The sequence below is a fragment of the Taurulus bubalis genome (assembly GCF_910589615.1).
Source record: "Taurulus bubalis genome assembly, chromosome: 15".
NCBI lineage: Eukaryota > Metazoa > Chordata > Actinopteri > Perciformes > Cottidae > Taurulus > Taurulus bubalis.
This window is the reverse complement of record NC_136603.1, coordinates 18648741-18665911: the sequence shown is the minus strand read 5'-3', so window position 1 is coordinate 18665911 and position 17171 is coordinate 18648741. Positions and strand designations below refer to the sequence as shown.

The following is a 17171-nucleotide window of genomic DNA, read 5'->3' as shown; positions in this document are numbered from 1 at the left end:
TACGGATGCATTTTAGGGTTTTAAGTGGAACGTGACAGTCGATGAAGGCCACTGCCACTGACTTGGCTCTGTCTCTTCTTTTCATTTTCAGGGGGAACCAGGGGAAATAGGATTAAAGGTAAGTTAGTTAAGTTAGAGATCATCTCATCCTTTGATTTGAGTCGCCTCGGAGAAAAGTTACAGGTGTCTTGTACAGACAGAAGAAGGATAACATGCAATATTACTTAATTACTGCATGTATCTTACTTTTTGTCTAATTGCGCTGGTGTCAGTGTTACTTCATCATTCTTGTGTTGTACTTTTTGGAGAAGCTTTAGTCACCCTCTTCTCTATCTGCAGGGCAGTGCAGGCTTTGGCTACCAAGGAAAGAAGGGAGACCCCGGTCAACCTGGGGCACCCGGGTCCCCCGGCCCGCCAGGCCTCGCAACCGAGTACACAGTCGGCAGCGACGGCTCAGTTTCTTCCAGAGGCCCCGGACCCCGAGGACCGGCTGGACCACAAGGTGCTGCGGGCTCCCAAGGACAACCGGGAGCTGACGGAGAGCCAGTTAGTAGACTGCAGTTGTCTTTCAAAAGAATTGATTCCAAAATTTCAAATAAGATCCTTTTAATTGTGTTAAATAGTCAGTTAAAACTTGTATGAAATTGGAAAGAGGAATTGTCAAATAAATCTTGAAATGTGTCTCAAAGGACGTATATTTCCTTATTTACAGGGGGATCCTGGTGAGGATGGAAAAACCGTAAGTTGAACTTCTTATCACCTGTTCGAAGGTCAAGTGATGATGGATTGTTGAGGTAGATACTGAGGGTGCTCCCATCGATCAACCACTGATTGTTATTGGCTGATATTCATTCTAAATATTTTGATTGGTGGTTTCTGTCAAGGCAGATCAGATGACGCAAAACACACAAGATGATTTCTCTGTGACACAAATCACAACTCCGATGAAGATGGCTTCATCGGAGTTGTGATTTGTGTCTGAGAGAGAGAGAGAGAGAGAGAGAGAGAGAGAATGTTGACCGCCAATAAACACACAGCTCATGTACTTTCTCATCTCTTAATTTGAATACCTAATATGCAGTGCTGTTAACAATAGTTAAATAAATATATAATGCTCCACATAAATAGAAGGATTCAAATAGACCCTTTGATTAGGGCTGCACCAAACAACTGGGGTTTTTTCTCTCAATTAATCAAATAATATTATTTTTGTAATAGTCACTTAAGCTACCAACTAATTTATGGATTTAAAAAATAAAACAAAAAGTATAACATTCAATTTACCAAAACATTTATATAAAAAACTTAAAAATTAGTTTTTTTTAAATTGTATTCAATGCCCTCCTCTTAAAAACAAACAAATGTAGCAAGCTAATTAACCCTTTTTATCAGATACTGATCAGAAATATTCTGGACATATTTTTTACATAAGAACTTAAAATGGTTACAACAAAGCAAATAATTGAAATGATAAACAGTACCAGTCTGTAATATTAGTTAAAGCCATTTTCTCACTCATACATGGCGTTACAGTAAACAGAGAATATTATTCCGGGGTGTTTAGTTACATTCCCATTACAGCAGAACATCAATTTTAGGCGACTTCTCCGAACAGAAGCAGGTTCTGTGTGTTGATAATCTCAATATGTCATGCTTTCGAAGGGACTGAAAGTAAACAGGACGCTGCTGTCATCACAAAGCGCTCGGGGATGCTTTTGCTCAAAGTGTTCATAATCCATTTCCAATTTGTAACGTTGACAGAGAACCACATTGTTGGGTCTCCCTCTTAAATACTTCCATCCTTCAGGCTCACGCTCTCTGGGGTAATGCATGCTTTGACTCACAGCTGATTCTTCTGATGAGGCGACTCTATGCAAAGTGACGTATTTCTGTCTTGGATGGTGTTGACGGCCGATACTGCATAAAGTTGTCGGTGATCGCCCCCAAGAATCGTGATAGGAGCACCTTCAGGGGACACCTACTAATTTACACTTTGATGTCCTGGTATTAACATCATGAGGGCCCTAACATTATCGTGTCCTCCCCACAGGGTCCTGATGGACCACCTGGCTTCCCAGGAACCCCAGGTGACTCTGGAGCTAAAGGAGAAAAGGTTAGATGCCCACTTACATTAATAGAATAACGTATATTATTACGGTATTTTTATTATTATAAATATGATTATAATAATGAGTCTCGTGCAAACAGGGAGACCGTGGAGAGGGTCAACCTGGTCCCAGGGGACTCCCTGGACCTCCGGGACTCCCAGGAACCGGACTCAGATCTGTGAGTGAATCTGGGCCTCGCACGCTGCATCATGTTTAGGCTCAACGTGTATCAGCACATTTCCTGCCTCTGTGTCTCATTTGTTGAATACAACTGATTCCAGTCCATGTTTTTCAGACTTTTGTGGACATGGAAGGCTCTGGTTTCCCTGATCCTGAATCCATTCGGGTGAATTTTTAATTCTACTCTCAACAGACACAAACGATGTAGAGGAGGGCATCTTCTTTGTTGCTGTAAGACTGTAACCAGCATCCGTAAATGACAATACATTTTGTTGTTTTAGGGATTGCCTGGCCTACCAGGTCCCCCTGGCCCCCCCGGTCCCGCCGGTCCCTCTACAGCAGGAGCAGCATCGAGTTCTGGGGCATTCGGACCACCAGGAAAGGACGGGGCGCCCGGTCAACCTGTAGGTGCCCATGTGTTTGCCTCTTAGCATCACTCACACCAAATTATTCTCTCAACCCTTTGAATCGTGATGAACATGACTGTAGAATCTAACCCAATCAACAACAACTGAATGCCTGAACCAAATCCTTCTAGGGCTTGCCTGGTTTGCCGGGTACTGATGGAGGCCCAGGAGCTCTTGGTCCCAAGGGAGAAAAGGTAATGATCTTGTGAGACCAATTGTTCCTTCTGTAAACTCAAACTAAACATCTTTTTTTAGCATCATCAGAAGCTTCTCAATAGTGGTCTCAGTAGCAGTCAGAGTGTAAACATGAGTTGAATCTGTCTAAGTCGAACTGACGTTCAAATTCAGTTTTGCTTGTGTGTGGGCGGGCAATAATGTAGATAATAATAATAATAATAATGTGATTTGTGTTGTAATTTGAATCACTGAATGCAGCGCTGAGGTTACAGGGCGACCTGCTACTGTGAGTCTGGTTGTTAGCGTTTCACCACGACTGCACCCATGAGAGAATGGCAGCTACCGCTAGCTAGGCTACGCTATAATGCGAGTGAGTGGGCTCTGTTCATGACTCAGCAGGTGTGGGGAAAAGATGTCTAGTGGGAGTTAGTGCTAAGCTAGGCTAACTAGCGTCCGCCTTCCGAGTGGAAGCTTGCTCGCTTGCTGCTTTTCACAGCTTCCAAGTGGGAGGCAAGTTCAACACAATCCCTCCACTCAAATGTTAAATGTTGTAAAAGAGACATGCACAATAGCCACTCTATCATTATAGTTCAGAGTGTTTTTTTTTAACACATTTTGATCTATTCTTTTTCCTACACCAGGGTGATTCAGGCAGTCTGGGTCTTCCAGGAGCAGTCGGAGAGAAGGTGCGGGTTTCATTGTCTTCATTCAGATGATGCCTTAAAGTAGCTGACTCGTTACAGTTAGATCTAGACTCAAAAACACAACTGAATGCAAATTGCCTTTGTTGTTGTAACCAGTATAGTCCTGAAATCAAGGTACATGAATTGGTGGCGTGCTTTTGAAATACCAGTACGCTCCCTCATCCCTTTCATTTCTCCAGCCAAGCTCCTACTTTTCTGCTGCCCCACTATTTACCCTCCTCCTACTTCCCTAAGCCTTCCCATCCGCAGGTAACTGGGCTCCAGCACGTCAGCCATCAAAGGGGATTTGTGTCTTCTAGCAATATGCAAATGTTTGTCAAATATTGTCAGCTAGACTTGACTTCAAGCTTAATCTGAGTGCTGGCTATGCTTTGGTTTAATATTTGGTAACGTCTGAATTTGGCCCCACAACAATGAGCATGGGTGTCTGTGCAGTTACATTAATCTACGTACTATTAAACCACACTTACTCATACGAAAAATGCTGCATGAACGGTAATATAGTTTTGTTGGTAAGATGCACTCTAATGAAGATGCAATCGTTGTATTTGCTTTTATTTCAATTTGTATTTATTTATTCTGTCACTTCGCCCTACAGGGATCTCAAGGAGACTCTGGTTTACCGGGAACCTCCGGAGAGACTGGACTGGCTGGTCTGCCCGGACCTATCGGACCAGTTGGGCAACCAGGTCTTCCGGGGCCTCCTGGACCAAGCTATCGTGTTGGATTTGTACGTTTTTGTGATGATACCTCTTAGAAGAGTTGCCTAAGTATCAATGTAAAAGATGCCAAAATTAGCTACATTTCTTGTGTGTAATTTGTTTGTCTGGGACAGTTCTCCATACAATAAATGTAAATATTAAATTATGCTCAATGACAGCTGTACTGCAGACACATTGTTTGTCGTCCATTACTGGGAAAAACAAACCAACAGAAGTTTTAGTTTGTCTAACTGTCATAACATCTCTTGGTGTTTGAAGGATGACATGGAGGCCTCAGGCGGAGGGTTCAGCAATGGACTGCCTGGCGTCAGAGGACCTGAGGGAAGACAGGTCAGTACTGCAATGGAGAAAATACTTTAGGATTTGTGGAAGATGATATACAATATCTCACATTCTTCACAATACGGACACGGTTCAGAATGAGATGTACTTCCTACTTGTGCTGAAATTCTTTAAATCTTTTTTTTTAAGCCCCCATATTATAAGCCAGAGAATGAGCCGCAGCTTTAAAGTCATGTTGGTAATTTAGTGAACGATTAATACTCAAGATTACTATTGAGTGTGCCCGTGTGCCCTAGTGTGCTATTGCAAATGCATGAGGAAATAACCAAACGCGTGTGCTTTCAGGGTTCTTCTGGCTTGCCTGGACTTCCGGTAAGTAACTGAAGTCATTTTTCTAATCTGTGATGAGCTGGGCCTCTTGGCCCCTTCTCCAACACACATGTTTTGTACTTTTAATGCAGACTATTGGATCAAGAAGGGGTCTAATTTTGAGTACACTTGTGGAAACCCACAAACAAGCGTGAGGTACAGCTACCTGGGACTGAACCACGGTCTCTAAAGGTGGTGGAGTTTAGGCTCTGCCCACCCTCAAGCATCTTAAACGGGTTTATTTAACATTCAGTTTTGGTCTCATCCCTGCTGCTTTCCTCTGGTGTCATTTCACCCGTGTGTTTTCTAAACCTTTGGGTGCGAAAGAAGGTCCTTGCCCTGTCTAAAGGAATAGCAGAGGAAATAAACAATACAAGCACACAAACAGAACTGATGACAAAAACAAATAAATGCAATGAGAGGACAAACTTTTTTGATCGTGGGCCAGGAAGAGAAAGATATAAGGAGTCATTGGCCAAACGACCGTAAATGCAAAAAGCATAAATGCAAGACATTGTAATAATTTTCTATCAAAATAACTATGCAACACTACTACTATAATAACAACTATTTACTGGTTTGCCCACATGTTGCTGACTTAAATGTAATGAAATACTTGTGTGTATGGCATACATTTAAAATATTATGATGCCATGTGTAAATCTGTAAACAACTAAAGTTAAAACAGGCAATAATTCCCATTTACCTATATTGTTATATGTTTAGTGCCTAAGGGTTCACTGAAAAGAGTATGCAACGATTGAAAAAGTAAAAATGTGAATCTCTATAAGTCTATAACAAACACAACAGTCAGGTAAATTATTGTATTTTTTGCCGAGAGGTTAAGATGGAGAAAATGTCAGAACATTTAGCCTGGATCGCATCCAGTGTTTAAATGATTATGTGCCATGTACATACTGTGCAACTTATTCAAAATATCCTCAAGCTATATTAGTTTAATTAAAAAATAATTCCCCACGGGTCATTTAAAAACAGGCAGTCGTGTGGCCACCCCAGTATTAAATGAATACATAGGCAAGAGGAACAGTGGAATTTAATGTAAAAAAAAGTAACTATTCCATGAAGTAGAATGATTTATTTTTTTGTGTTTCCCTGAAGTGAGATTTTCAGCGTTGTATCTTGATCGTACTCTGCAGGGCAAAGCTGGGTTGCCTGGTATACCGGGTCAGAAGGGCAGTGAAGGTCTCACAGGAAGAGATGGACGTCCAGGCCTGGATGGCTTCCCTGGACCTCAGGTAAAATACATCGAGATGACAAATGAGATTATTTCATGCTGCGGCTGGATACCAGAGGTCACACAGGTTTTGAAAGGTCACCGTGTTAAATACCTCCCGTGTGATGTAACAGAGCATTTGGTTTACCGTGTCACACTACAAACGGGGCAAACTGTCAAAATGTGACTTTCAAGGATTTTTTAAAATGTATTTATTTGTATGTGTTTTGTAGCAGACTGGTCATAATCTAAGAAGCCATGGGGCAAACATATTGAGCATTTCTCAAATGTTGTCTGTGTTATTTACCCCCTGTGGCCACATTAGGTAATTTCATCAGTCCTTTGTATTGAGTACATTCTGGGTCAGAACATTTTGTTGTTGTTGTTGTTGAGAAAAAACAGCCGAGTGTGCAGCCTGGAGCTAATGCTGGCAAGATGTAGTAACAGAGGAAAAGGCTTTGTGTGAGGACACAAAGCCTTTTGGAGGAAAAAAAAAATTATTTCCTACCTAGACTGATAAGAGAATGGAGAATCATCATTTGCAGTAAAAAAATAAGTAGTAATGCTTTATAAATATTGTTCTATTAAGAGTGCACAACACATCAGACTTCCTATCAGTGTCAGTCAATAACTGCTTTAAATGTATCATATTGGGACTTGTAACAAGTAATACCCAATACAATCATGAAAGTTCATTCTTGACCTTGCAAATAGTTGTTTCACAAGGTCCATTTCCTAGATTTTTCCAGAGCTTTCAATTGCATGTCATGGTCTTCATCATCTCCTTTGTTTAATTGTCATATAGATGGCTCAGTTGTAATTCATTGTTTATTCAAACGTCACGTGCTCCAGTATTACCTGTTACACCACCAAACGGCATGCTGGGTAAAGCTTGCTTTCTGTCAATCCACGCGGGGGCTTTGCACCCAAAGGACGCGTGCAACTGTGTCATTGCCTGCTCATTGTGAATTCTACATATGAATGGAAACTTAAATTAATCTAATTTATCATCTTATTGAACAGGTCTCTCAGTATATTATGTGATATGAATGAAGCAGTGTGTTTATTGTCTTCAGTTTTCAATGAATAAGCATGTTGTTCCTCTCGTCTGCTGGTGGATCTTTGTGAAGCAGACATCTGGACCTTTCACCTTTGTTAACGTATCGTTTGTCTCATTCCTGTTTCATTTTACAGGGACCAAAGGGGGACAGTGGCACCACAGGAGAAAGGGTGAATTGCATCTTCATTTCAATACATTTTAACCCTAAAATATCCGTTCATTGCTACACACATTCCATCTCACTTATGTATGTTTCTTTGTAGTTATTTTGATCTGTTAGACATAAAAAACAACCAACCTTTATTTTTATACAGATATATAAAAAAGGAAACCTGTGTTACACTTAACATTTGATTTAACAAATGATTCCTTACCAGGTGGGACAGTTACTCATCTTTTTGCTGTGTTGTGGTTTTAGGGTGAACCAGGTCGAGATGGAACAGCTGTCCCAGGACCACCCGGGCCACCCGGACCACCAGGACAAATCATCTACCAGACGCCTGACAATGTAAGCAACACAAAGCATGCTCTACTGTCATCCTAAACTAAGAGGGGTTTTAATCAGTGATTCATCTTCACTTCATTATGTTGTTGTGTCACTACAGGTCAATGGTGTTGTTGGCAATGATGGGCCTCAGGTTTGTATTTTTATTTTATTTGTTATGTATGTGGGACTGCACACACATTATTTATATAGGGAAAATTTGTAAGATCTCGCGGTATTTCAAATTTACTACTGGTTTGATACATACAAAATGTACAGTCAACAGAAGAGAAAGAAAAACAACCGCCTACTAACACATTATGACCACAAAACATCTCTTTCAATTTCAATATATTATATTTTAGGCAGCTGTACACAAAGCTGCACTAATTTTACAGGGCAAGAATAAGTTATGTACAGTTATTAAAAAAGTTAAAAACAATAAATTGGTGCATGATAGTCAGCAAAACACAGAACACCAGACTAATGGATTTATATGAATATGTTTTCCTGTACAGGGAGGAGATGGTTTACCTGGCCAAGCTGGATTCCCTGTAAGTCTCCCCGGCTTTCATAATTAATGTCCCTTGCCCTTATTATAACCATAAATGCTAAGTGTATTTACTTCACACTAATGGTGAATACACTTCACATTAATGGTGTTGTCTCTTTGTCCCTTGTGCTTTTTCAACCTGTTGTTCATTCAGATTCATTCTTTTTTTATTATTCCTTTTTTATTATTATTGTAAACAAATGGCATTTTTCCTGTCTGGGGCATTCAGCCTCAAGACCTCTACTCCTACTAAAGATACAAATCTTACAAAACAGGTCACAATTATACTTGTTTTTTCTTCCTAAAACAACAAATATATTTTCCTCGATCAGCTTCATGCGTAAAATTAAGTACATTTTCTGCAATATTTTTGGGTTATTTCCTATGAAACAGGCCTTTGTTTTTTGTTTAGTCTGAGTTATTCTCACTGGTGTGAAGTGGGCGGTGCTCGGTTTAAATTCGGTTTAAAATTCCCATATTGCCGCTGGATAATTTCAAGTTTGGCTTCCAAAAAGTAAGCAAGCATCAAACGCTTCTCTGCACTTCAGTGAGCAGATAACATATTGGCGCTGCATCTACTCACAGAAGCCCACAGCATCTCATCCACTTAATTCTGGACTGACCGTGTAAACAGTGGTCAGCTCAGCAATACAAGCCGAACTGTAGAGACGGAGACTAATGGAATGGCTTGAATTGATCTGTGGAAACACTCTCCTGCTGCCAAAGGAAGCTGATGAAGCTTTCTTTCTCTGTCCTGCAGGGTCCTATTGGACCGAAGGGTGACAGAGGAGACCCTGGCCTGCCAGGCTACGGGGGCAAGGTAAAGTCTTGTTTATTTGACTTTACCTAAAGGAATCGTTGAACGGCCATTGAGACACTGCTGTGATTGAGTCTGCGTTGTCTCGTCTGTGCTGTTCCATGTTCAGGGCGAGAAAGGTGAACCAGGTCTGGTAATCGGACCTGATGGAAACCTCCTGCATCTGGATGGGCTGACGGGTTCGAAGGTGAGGCTCACTGCTTTTGACTGTATGCTTTTACTGTATGTCTGGTTTGTGTCTCTCATTAAAAGAGGTACGCATTCTCCTTTAAAGTATAAGACATACTACTTTTCTAAATGTTTTGCCTGCTTTCGGTGATACAACACATCTGTTTCCTCTACCCTGCATGCAGGGAGACCGAGGAACACCTGGACCGGTTGGACCCACTGTGAGTGTTTGAGCATCTCCATCTTATATATCTACGCTGATAGATAACTGAACAGTTTTAAACCCAAAATTTATTTTTTCCTCCACTTCATTCTCCTGTCAGCTCACAATGTCTTTCATTTCATGATTTATTGTACAGGGCCAGTATGGGCCTTCTGGAATAAAGGGTGAAATGGGAATGCCCGGAAGACCCGTAAGTACCCCTTCCTCCACTGTTTTGTGTTTATACCAAGTACCACATATTCATTTTACCGACCCATTGCATATTGCTATAGTCACATTTAAATACCTTTGTGTCCTTTTTTTTCAAGTGCAGGGAAATATTAAATGATGACTTTCTCCCCTCAGGGTCGCCCTGGTGTAAATGGTTACAAGGGTGAGAGAGGAGAGACAGGAGTCGGCTATGGCTACCCAGTAAGTGTTGATATGATCACCAATACCTTCTTAGATAGATCGTTTCTGACAGTGAAACGCCACCTTTTAAAATGCATCTGACCATCAAACCGATGATATATTGTAGATCTATGAATAAATATTTAAATATATGTATAACATGTACATTCACATGTTCTCATCAGTGAGCTTTGGTAATCCTAATCAAAGATGCACATTTCTCACGCTTGTCAGTGTTTGCTGACTTCAGCTCTTAATAGTATGTCCGTAATAAACCTCTACGTGCACACCAAACAGGAAGAAAGAGAGAATAACTTTGTTTCCATCAGGGAGTCCCTGGACAACCTGGACCTCCTGGACCGCCCGGACCAGCCATTCCCTCAGACCGCTTCAACGTAAGTACACAGGATGTAAAACCTTGTACCGTGAAATACACTTTGTACATGTACATGTACTATTTAGCACAACGTTAATGTCTCTCATGTAGTGGCTGACAGCTTAACCGTATCATATGATATGTATATATGCAGTCATTATCTGGTGCTTTTGTTCTGTTTGCCTTGTTGTCTGGTGGAACTACTGAGTCAGTCGCTAATTGCATAATTTAGCATAAATCTGAGATGAAGCTTTTCCTCTATTGTTGCCGGGAATTTCTTCATTGAGCCTTTTCTTTTTCCCCCGTTCATAGCGCTATGATGAAACTTCAAGGAATTACCCAGGTATGACCTCTCTCACACATCGCACCGATACATAATACTGTAGGATAGAGAGGGATCAGAAGGAAGGAGTAAAAAGGGCCAGTCAAGGAAGAGAGATTTAATAAGGGCTTTTAAGTGTCGGCAGAGATAAACAGTTCTATCTTAATTTGAGTTCGATGAAGCCGCCTCAGCGCCGAGGGGATATGCACTCTATTGTCAAGAGATTAGACTGTCAAGTCTGACTAGATTTGAAGAATGAATGGATAAAACACAGAAGACGTCACTATCAATCGCACCGTTTTGCATAGCAGATACACCAGTGAGATATTGTGTCGAACTCACCAATGTTGAAAATGATATTTTTCTCGTAGCGACTAAAGGGGAAAAAGGAGAGAGTGGGGACCGAGGAATTCCAGGAATCGCAGGTAAATCCTAGTTTGCATAAGATATACATACTGTACCGTTATGACATACATATCCACTGCTCTGCAGGAGTGTTGACGGGAATTATTAGTACTTAGTTACTAAAACACATTTATTTTTCCAGGAACTACCTCTAATTTCGATATTTACACATTCAAGGTAAGCTAGCTCGTTGCTACCCCACCAGTCCGTTTCCTCAGTCTGCTGGATGCACTCCACTTCATAATGTTCATCTGTTTCCAACAGAATGAACTGAAGGGAGAGCGCGGAGACCTGGGTGTGAAGGGAGAAAAGGGAGAGCCTAGTAGCGGATATTATGACCCACGTTTTGGAGGAGTACAAGGCCCTGCAGGACCTCCTGGTAAACCAGGCTTAGAGGTGAGTTTTGAGAATCTGTCCTCGTATATTTACAGGTTTTAATAACGGTCCAGATCCTATCTTGTCAGAAGGTTTGTGGTTTTACTCGTTATTACAGATGACATGTTTGTCATGACCTAGATGATGAACATTTCTTTTTCATGTTAGGGTCCAAAGGGAGAACCTGTTTTGGGCCCTCCTGGACCCCAGGGACCTCCAGGGACGCCAGGGATTGGTTACGATGGCCGACCAGGTCCTCCAGGACAACCTGGACCTCCAGGACCCCAAGGATCTCCCTCACTTCCCGGAGCATATAGGCCCAATCACTGTAAGCGACTTCTTCTCTGTTTAAATATTCTGAATCATTCTAAACTATACACTGCTATCTAGTGTGGAGGGGACCTCTAAGCTACTGTCTGCTCTCAGCCGGTTGGCTACTGGAGTTAAACTCCACTCGATTGGTTCATAAGCCAAATCATTAACAAGCTTTTGTTTGCATTTGAAGCCCTCAATGTCCCTGGACCTCCTGGTCCTCCTGGTGCCCCTGGAAGTCCCGGTCACTCTTCTGGGGTAAGCACAATCACTGCACTTTAATAATATAAGATCACAATTCTGCATTTGAGGAGCAATTGGTAGCCATCTATTAGTTATTTCATTCATGTTCAACTAAAGCTAAATGCCATTATATTTGTTTTCCACAGCTTACTGTTTTAAGGTCATATGACACAATGATAGCTACTGCGAGACGCCAGACAGAGGGCAGCCTCATCTACATCATTGACAAAGCAGACCTCTATTTGAGAGTGCGCGATGGACTGCGGCAAGTCATGGTACAGTACTTTGCACCAAAGAAAACGCAATGCTTCGAGAGACATTCAAAATGTAGATTTTCAATACTGTTAGTTAGACTTTAAACTTGCTGTGGTCAATTTTTGGCCACTAGGGGAAAAAAAAAATCTAAAGAATTTAACTCGGTGCCATATCCCTGTTTTTTTTTCTTTTTACCCACATTTTCTTTTTTTTTACATAAATACTGGTATTTTTGGTTGACCTGCGATATAGTTTTGTTTTGTACATTTTGTATTTATAGTTATGTGAATTAATATTTCAACATTTTATTGTAGGCGTGAACAAGTGTATGTGTAAAACAGTCATTTAATTCTGACAGAGAAAATATACCCTGCCTGCATTATTATGTAATTCAGTTCAGATCAGGCCATTCATTCATTCATTCATTGTGAGATGTCAGTACTCACTAAACATCTTTACCCCCCTCAGCTTGGAGACTACAGTCCCTTCTTCAGAGATCTGGTACGTTCCACAGGAGAAAAACAGAATACAGAGATAGAACACATATTTGGCATTTTTCCTTCACTGTTTTTGATTTCCAATTTAAATCTCTCTCATTTTCATTTAAAGGAGAACGAGGTGGCAGAGGTCCAGCCTCCTCCTGTGATCCAGTACCCCCAGTCCCAGGACCAGTCCCACAACAACGGAGCCGGCCATTACTCCCAGGGTGGTTCTGCCATACGACCCATTGAGCCTCCACCGCACCCACCCGTTGAGCCCAGATACCCGCAGTATGACCCCAGATTCCCAGACCAGAGACACACAGGCCAGACGGATGGGAGATTAGCCACACAACAGACTGAGAACAGACACCCTGTAACTCCGCAGCGGCGACCCAGACCACCTGTAGTGCAGCCTGTCAGCCACGTGGAGCCCTCAGCACCAGGGGTGAGTAGAGGTCAACCAGGAGAGCTCATACATGTCAACAACGCTAGTTAGCTTTGGAGGGTTTCATCTTGCAGACACTCTTAACTGATAAGTATGAACATGTGGTGTGTTTATTTATTTGACACGGAGGTTAAAAAAGAAAGGGAACACACTGATCAGGGATTTTATTCAGTGAAGCGGTATTTCTGTTCCCTCTTTCGTTGTCATTGTTGACCTTTTGTAAAAGAAGCACCTGCAGACAATTAGGGCTTCTTTTGTCCTATTTTCAGATCAGATACATTTTTTGAGGACTCTTTTCGGGTCGGAATAATGTTGTATGCTGATTGAATATAATATAATAAAACATTTAATTTAATAATATAATGCACTTGCAAAAAAACAGTATATAAACGGTAATAAAAGAGTGCATGTTGGCGTACGTGGGATTTATTGTTTTTGTTTTTTATGGTATTGGGAATCGGGAAATTTCTCTAGTATTCACTGGTATTGACTTAATATATGACATCCCTATTGACCGATGCTGGAGTTTTAAGGCTGATACCAATGTAAATATTTGAGAGGATCCAATATCCATATTCATGTGACCGTTTTTTACTATGATCATAAGTGAGCCACACACTTGAAAATCAACTTGTCAGTTCTCACAAAGTGAAAAAATATATAGTTGACCTTTCTGACCTTTCATTTTGCAATAATATATTACTTATCAGCGGACATATATACATCTGCAATAAGCCTTTATTGGCTGATACTTTGGCCTATTTAGTGGTCTAACCTTCAGTACTTTTAGAGTAAGGGGCACACAATGGAACTTATTGACTAACACGTTCAATGTGCAATATTTTGATATGCTCACAATAATTTTACTACGTATATACATTGTTTTTTATCCCAAACCGATGTGTACCAAGAGCAGATCGTACAGAATACATAATTTTAACAGAAACCTGTGTCTTCCTCTCCAGCTCCATCTCATCGCCTTGAACGCCCCTCAAACCGGTAACATGCGGGGGATCCGCGGGGCCGACTTCCTGTGCTTCCAGCAGGCCCGCGCCGTGGGCCTGAAGGGCACCTTCAGAGCGTTCCTGTCCTCCAAGCTTCAGGACCTCTACACCATCGTCCGCAGGTCGGACAGGGACAACACCCCCATCGTGAACCTCAAGGTGAGCGACGGGAAAGTGGCAGTATTGCTAAAGGGTTTCTCTTTATACTACGTTGGGCATCTGCATAGGCCGACCCTCTTGAGGCTGCTAAGCGTGACGCGTGATTTTCACTTAAGTCCAACTGTAGCTCCGACACCTTTAAGGTTTCTTAAGAGAAAAGAGGATTCTGTGTTAATTGTTGTGATCTACTACTGTGGTTATTTCTATGTATTTTGCTGCTCAATGAAATTAAATACAAGGCATTTTAATCTCCTTCTTGCAGCACCAAGAGTTGTTCAGCAGTTGGGAGTCTCTCTTTGGTGATGTGAGCAAAATGAGGGAGAATGTACCAATCTACTCCTTCGATGGTAGAGACATCGTCAGGGACAGCGCATGGTGAGACTTTGTTCATTTCATTCATTTATCTTTTATTTTTTCATTTATCATTTTTCATTTCATGCATTTTTCATTCATTCTTTGTTCATTTCATTCCTTTATCTTCCATTTAATACAGCATCCTATGCACTTTCATGTAGCGGCCTGTGTAGTAGTAGTAGTAGTAGTAGTAGTAGTAGTAGCAGAAGCATTTGCTTCATTGGCTGTTACATTTTGTATACTTTGTGGTTTTTCTATCCATGGGCACATCCTGAATACTGTGTTTATATATATATATATATATATATATATATATATATATATATATATATATATATTCTGACACGCTTGTTTATGCTTTCCTGCAGGCCAGAGAAAATGGTCTGGCATGGATCGAGCAACAAAGGCCACCGGCAAACAGACCACTACTGTGAAACATGGCGGGCGGGCGACCACGCCGTGACTGGTCTGGCATCATCACTACAGAGCGGCCGCCTCCTGCAGCAAACCTCCAGCAGCTGCTCCGGCTCCTACATCGTCCTCTGCATCGAGAACGCCTTCACAACACACTCCAAAAAATAAATCCCCTCCATCCTCCTATTTTTTTTTCTTCTTTTTTTTGTTTTGTTTTGTTCTGGGCCCTGGTTAAACACCATTTGAATTTCCCGAGAACACGCCAGGTGACCATGTGGCGTCCAATGAACTGGCCCTGTGGCTCTTTGCCTGGCAGAGACCCTTTGCATCGTCTGCTCCTCCCCTCCACAAGCGCCAAAGAGATGGGTCGAACAGAGCGGTGTTGGTCCTTTTTCTCGGGGGCATTGACACATATTTTGTCCGAGGTGCAGAACGAGAGCGGAGAAGCTAAATATGTTCTCAAATTGTATCCTTTTTTTTTTTTGTGTATTCTGTATATTACATGTTTGTTGTTTGTGATTTCTTTTTTTGACGTTATCATTGTTTTACCTTTTGAACTGTTTATAAAAATGCTATATCCATCCTGTTATTTTTTATTTTTATATTAAGTATTGATCAGTTCCACTTTTTTTTCCAATTTCATTTTTAAATTGTGGGTAATGACGGGGAACAGCAACGTTTAAAGACTATTTTAAAGAAGATAATAGATATTTATTTTTAAATGAAGTTATGTAAGGAAAAAAAAAACATTTGAAAAAAAAAGCTTCATACCCTCATTTATATTCTACACAATTTAAACAGTTCATTCTTTTCAAAAGAGCTTCTGATCAGAATCTGTGCCTTCATACACACCCAGGACTGCTTTACAAAATAAGCTCATGTAGTAAACCACTCCTTTACAAAGTATTATTCTACAAATATGTAAATGTTACAGCAGCTTTTGCTCAAGTGCATTCAGATGCTTTTACTTCTCCTACATTTAAATGACCTTGTTGGACACAGACACTACTGTAATAAAAATAATCCCACATCCACAGGGCAAGATTCATTCTAGCTAAAATTGAGCCTTATGAATCTAAAATGATTAGTTTTCCTTTTACCACTTCATGAAAACCTATCAGTGAGTAAGCTGGAAATGATTAGTTTGCTGCTAATCTTTGTTGGAGGGATTGCTGTCACGGGTGTTAGGGCCGGATAAAACAGCATGTTAAGGAGAGAGACACTCTTGCAGTAGCCTTGTATGAATTTCAGAGACTAACCTGGCCTTGATGCTACTGATATCTTGAATATCTTGACTGAACCTGTGGATATCCATTTTTATAACTATGTGTGCTGTACTGTTTCTCCCAGGCACTGAATAAAAGTCTTTTTCAACTACAATAATAATGTGATGTCCTGTTCCTACAGCTGGACAGTGTGTTGAATGACTTTCCTTTGCTGAAACTAATGGCCCCATCTCGTTGCTCTGATGGCCCTGTGGCCTTGAGAGGTTTCCCTCAGCAGCCATGACCAGCAGCTTTATGTCCTTTTCAATGAGCTGTTGCTGGTGGCATTGACTCCACTGCAAATCAGTGGTAAAGCGAGGCACCCAACACACCTTGGTCATACATCATAACTGTTTATCTACAAATGGAACTTCACTCAATTTCACCATGACATCATAACTACATAAATGATAACAGGAACCATAATAATGGTATGGCCGATGGTTAAAACAAACAAAAAATACTGCCAGAAGCAGTTAATGTACAGTTTATCAATGTGTGTAAACATGTATGTTGCATTGTGAACTAATTAGGATACGATTACAGCAGAACATGTCAACATTGACATAAAAAAAAAAATTACCAGGCAATCAGGAATACATGTAGGTCTAGAAGTATGTGGATTTTAAAAGAGAACTGAATTGGGTCACCAGTCATTGGCGATAGCTCATGAAATCCCCTTAAATCTCTTCTTTAAAGTTAGGAGGCGTTTCCACATAATATTTGATTAAGAAGATTAATTTGAATTATTCAGAGTTGGCCTAATTTAGAAGTTACTTTAAAATCATATGCCCACCAGAAAGAGGTTCTTACATTCAGGTGATTATAGGGGACAGTATTTATCCCTCTGTGTAATCATGAAAATACCCTATACTAATATAG

General features: G+C 40.9%; 1 protein-coding gene across 1 annotated transcript in view; it reads left to right on the top strand.

Annotated features, from left to right (window-relative positions):
- The window catches only part of col18a1a (collagen type XVIII alpha 1 chain a), a gene marked incomplete at its 5' end in the record, with an annotated part of 38371 nt that extends 21970 nt beyond the window's left edge, over positions 1-16401 (top strand). The window contains 35 exons of the mRNA XM_079230939.1: positions 92-118; positions 340-546; positions 713-739; positions 2051-2113; positions 2209-2286; positions 2404-2454; positions 2570-2692; positions 2827-2889; positions 3514-3558; positions 4175-4306; positions 4557-4628; positions 4926-4952; positions 6107-6205; positions 7378-7413; positions 7662-7751; positions 7849-7881; positions 8246-8281; positions 9041-9100; positions 9207-9284; positions 9451-9486; positions 9625-9678; positions 9834-9899; positions 10208-10273; positions 10567-10597; positions 10948-11001; positions 11124-11158; positions 11246-11377; positions 11525-11684; positions 11862-11926; positions 12058-12186; positions 12635-12667; positions 12776-13093; positions 14059-14256; positions 14519-14631; positions 14979-16401. Coding sequence (XP_079087065.1) covers positions 92-118; positions 340-546; positions 713-739; positions 2051-2113; positions 2209-2286; positions 2404-2454; positions 2570-2692; positions 2827-2889; positions 3514-3558; positions 4175-4306; positions 4557-4628; positions 4926-4952; positions 6107-6205; positions 7378-7413; positions 7662-7751; positions 7849-7881; positions 8246-8281; positions 9041-9100; positions 9207-9284; positions 9451-9486; positions 9625-9678; positions 9834-9899; positions 10208-10273; positions 10567-10597; positions 10948-11001; positions 11124-11158; positions 11246-11377; positions 11525-11684; positions 11862-11926; positions 12058-12186; positions 12635-12667; positions 12776-13093; positions 14059-14256; positions 14519-14631; positions 14979-15192 — 3051 coding nt within the window. The 3' untranslated portion in view covers positions 15193-16401. The remainder of the gene's footprint in view (positions 1-91; positions 119-339; positions 547-712; positions 740-2050; positions 2114-2208; positions 2287-2403; positions 2455-2569; positions 2693-2826; positions 2890-3513; positions 3559-4174; positions 4307-4556; positions 4629-4925; positions 4953-6106; positions 6206-7377; positions 7414-7661; positions 7752-7848; positions 7882-8245; positions 8282-9040; positions 9101-9206; positions 9285-9450; positions 9487-9624; positions 9679-9833; positions 9900-10207; positions 10274-10566; positions 10598-10947; positions 11002-11123; positions 11159-11245; positions 11378-11524; positions 11685-11861; positions 11927-12057; positions 12187-12634; positions 12668-12775; positions 13094-14058; positions 14257-14518; positions 14632-14978) is intronic.
- Positions 16402-17171: the final 770 nt, after the last annotated feature.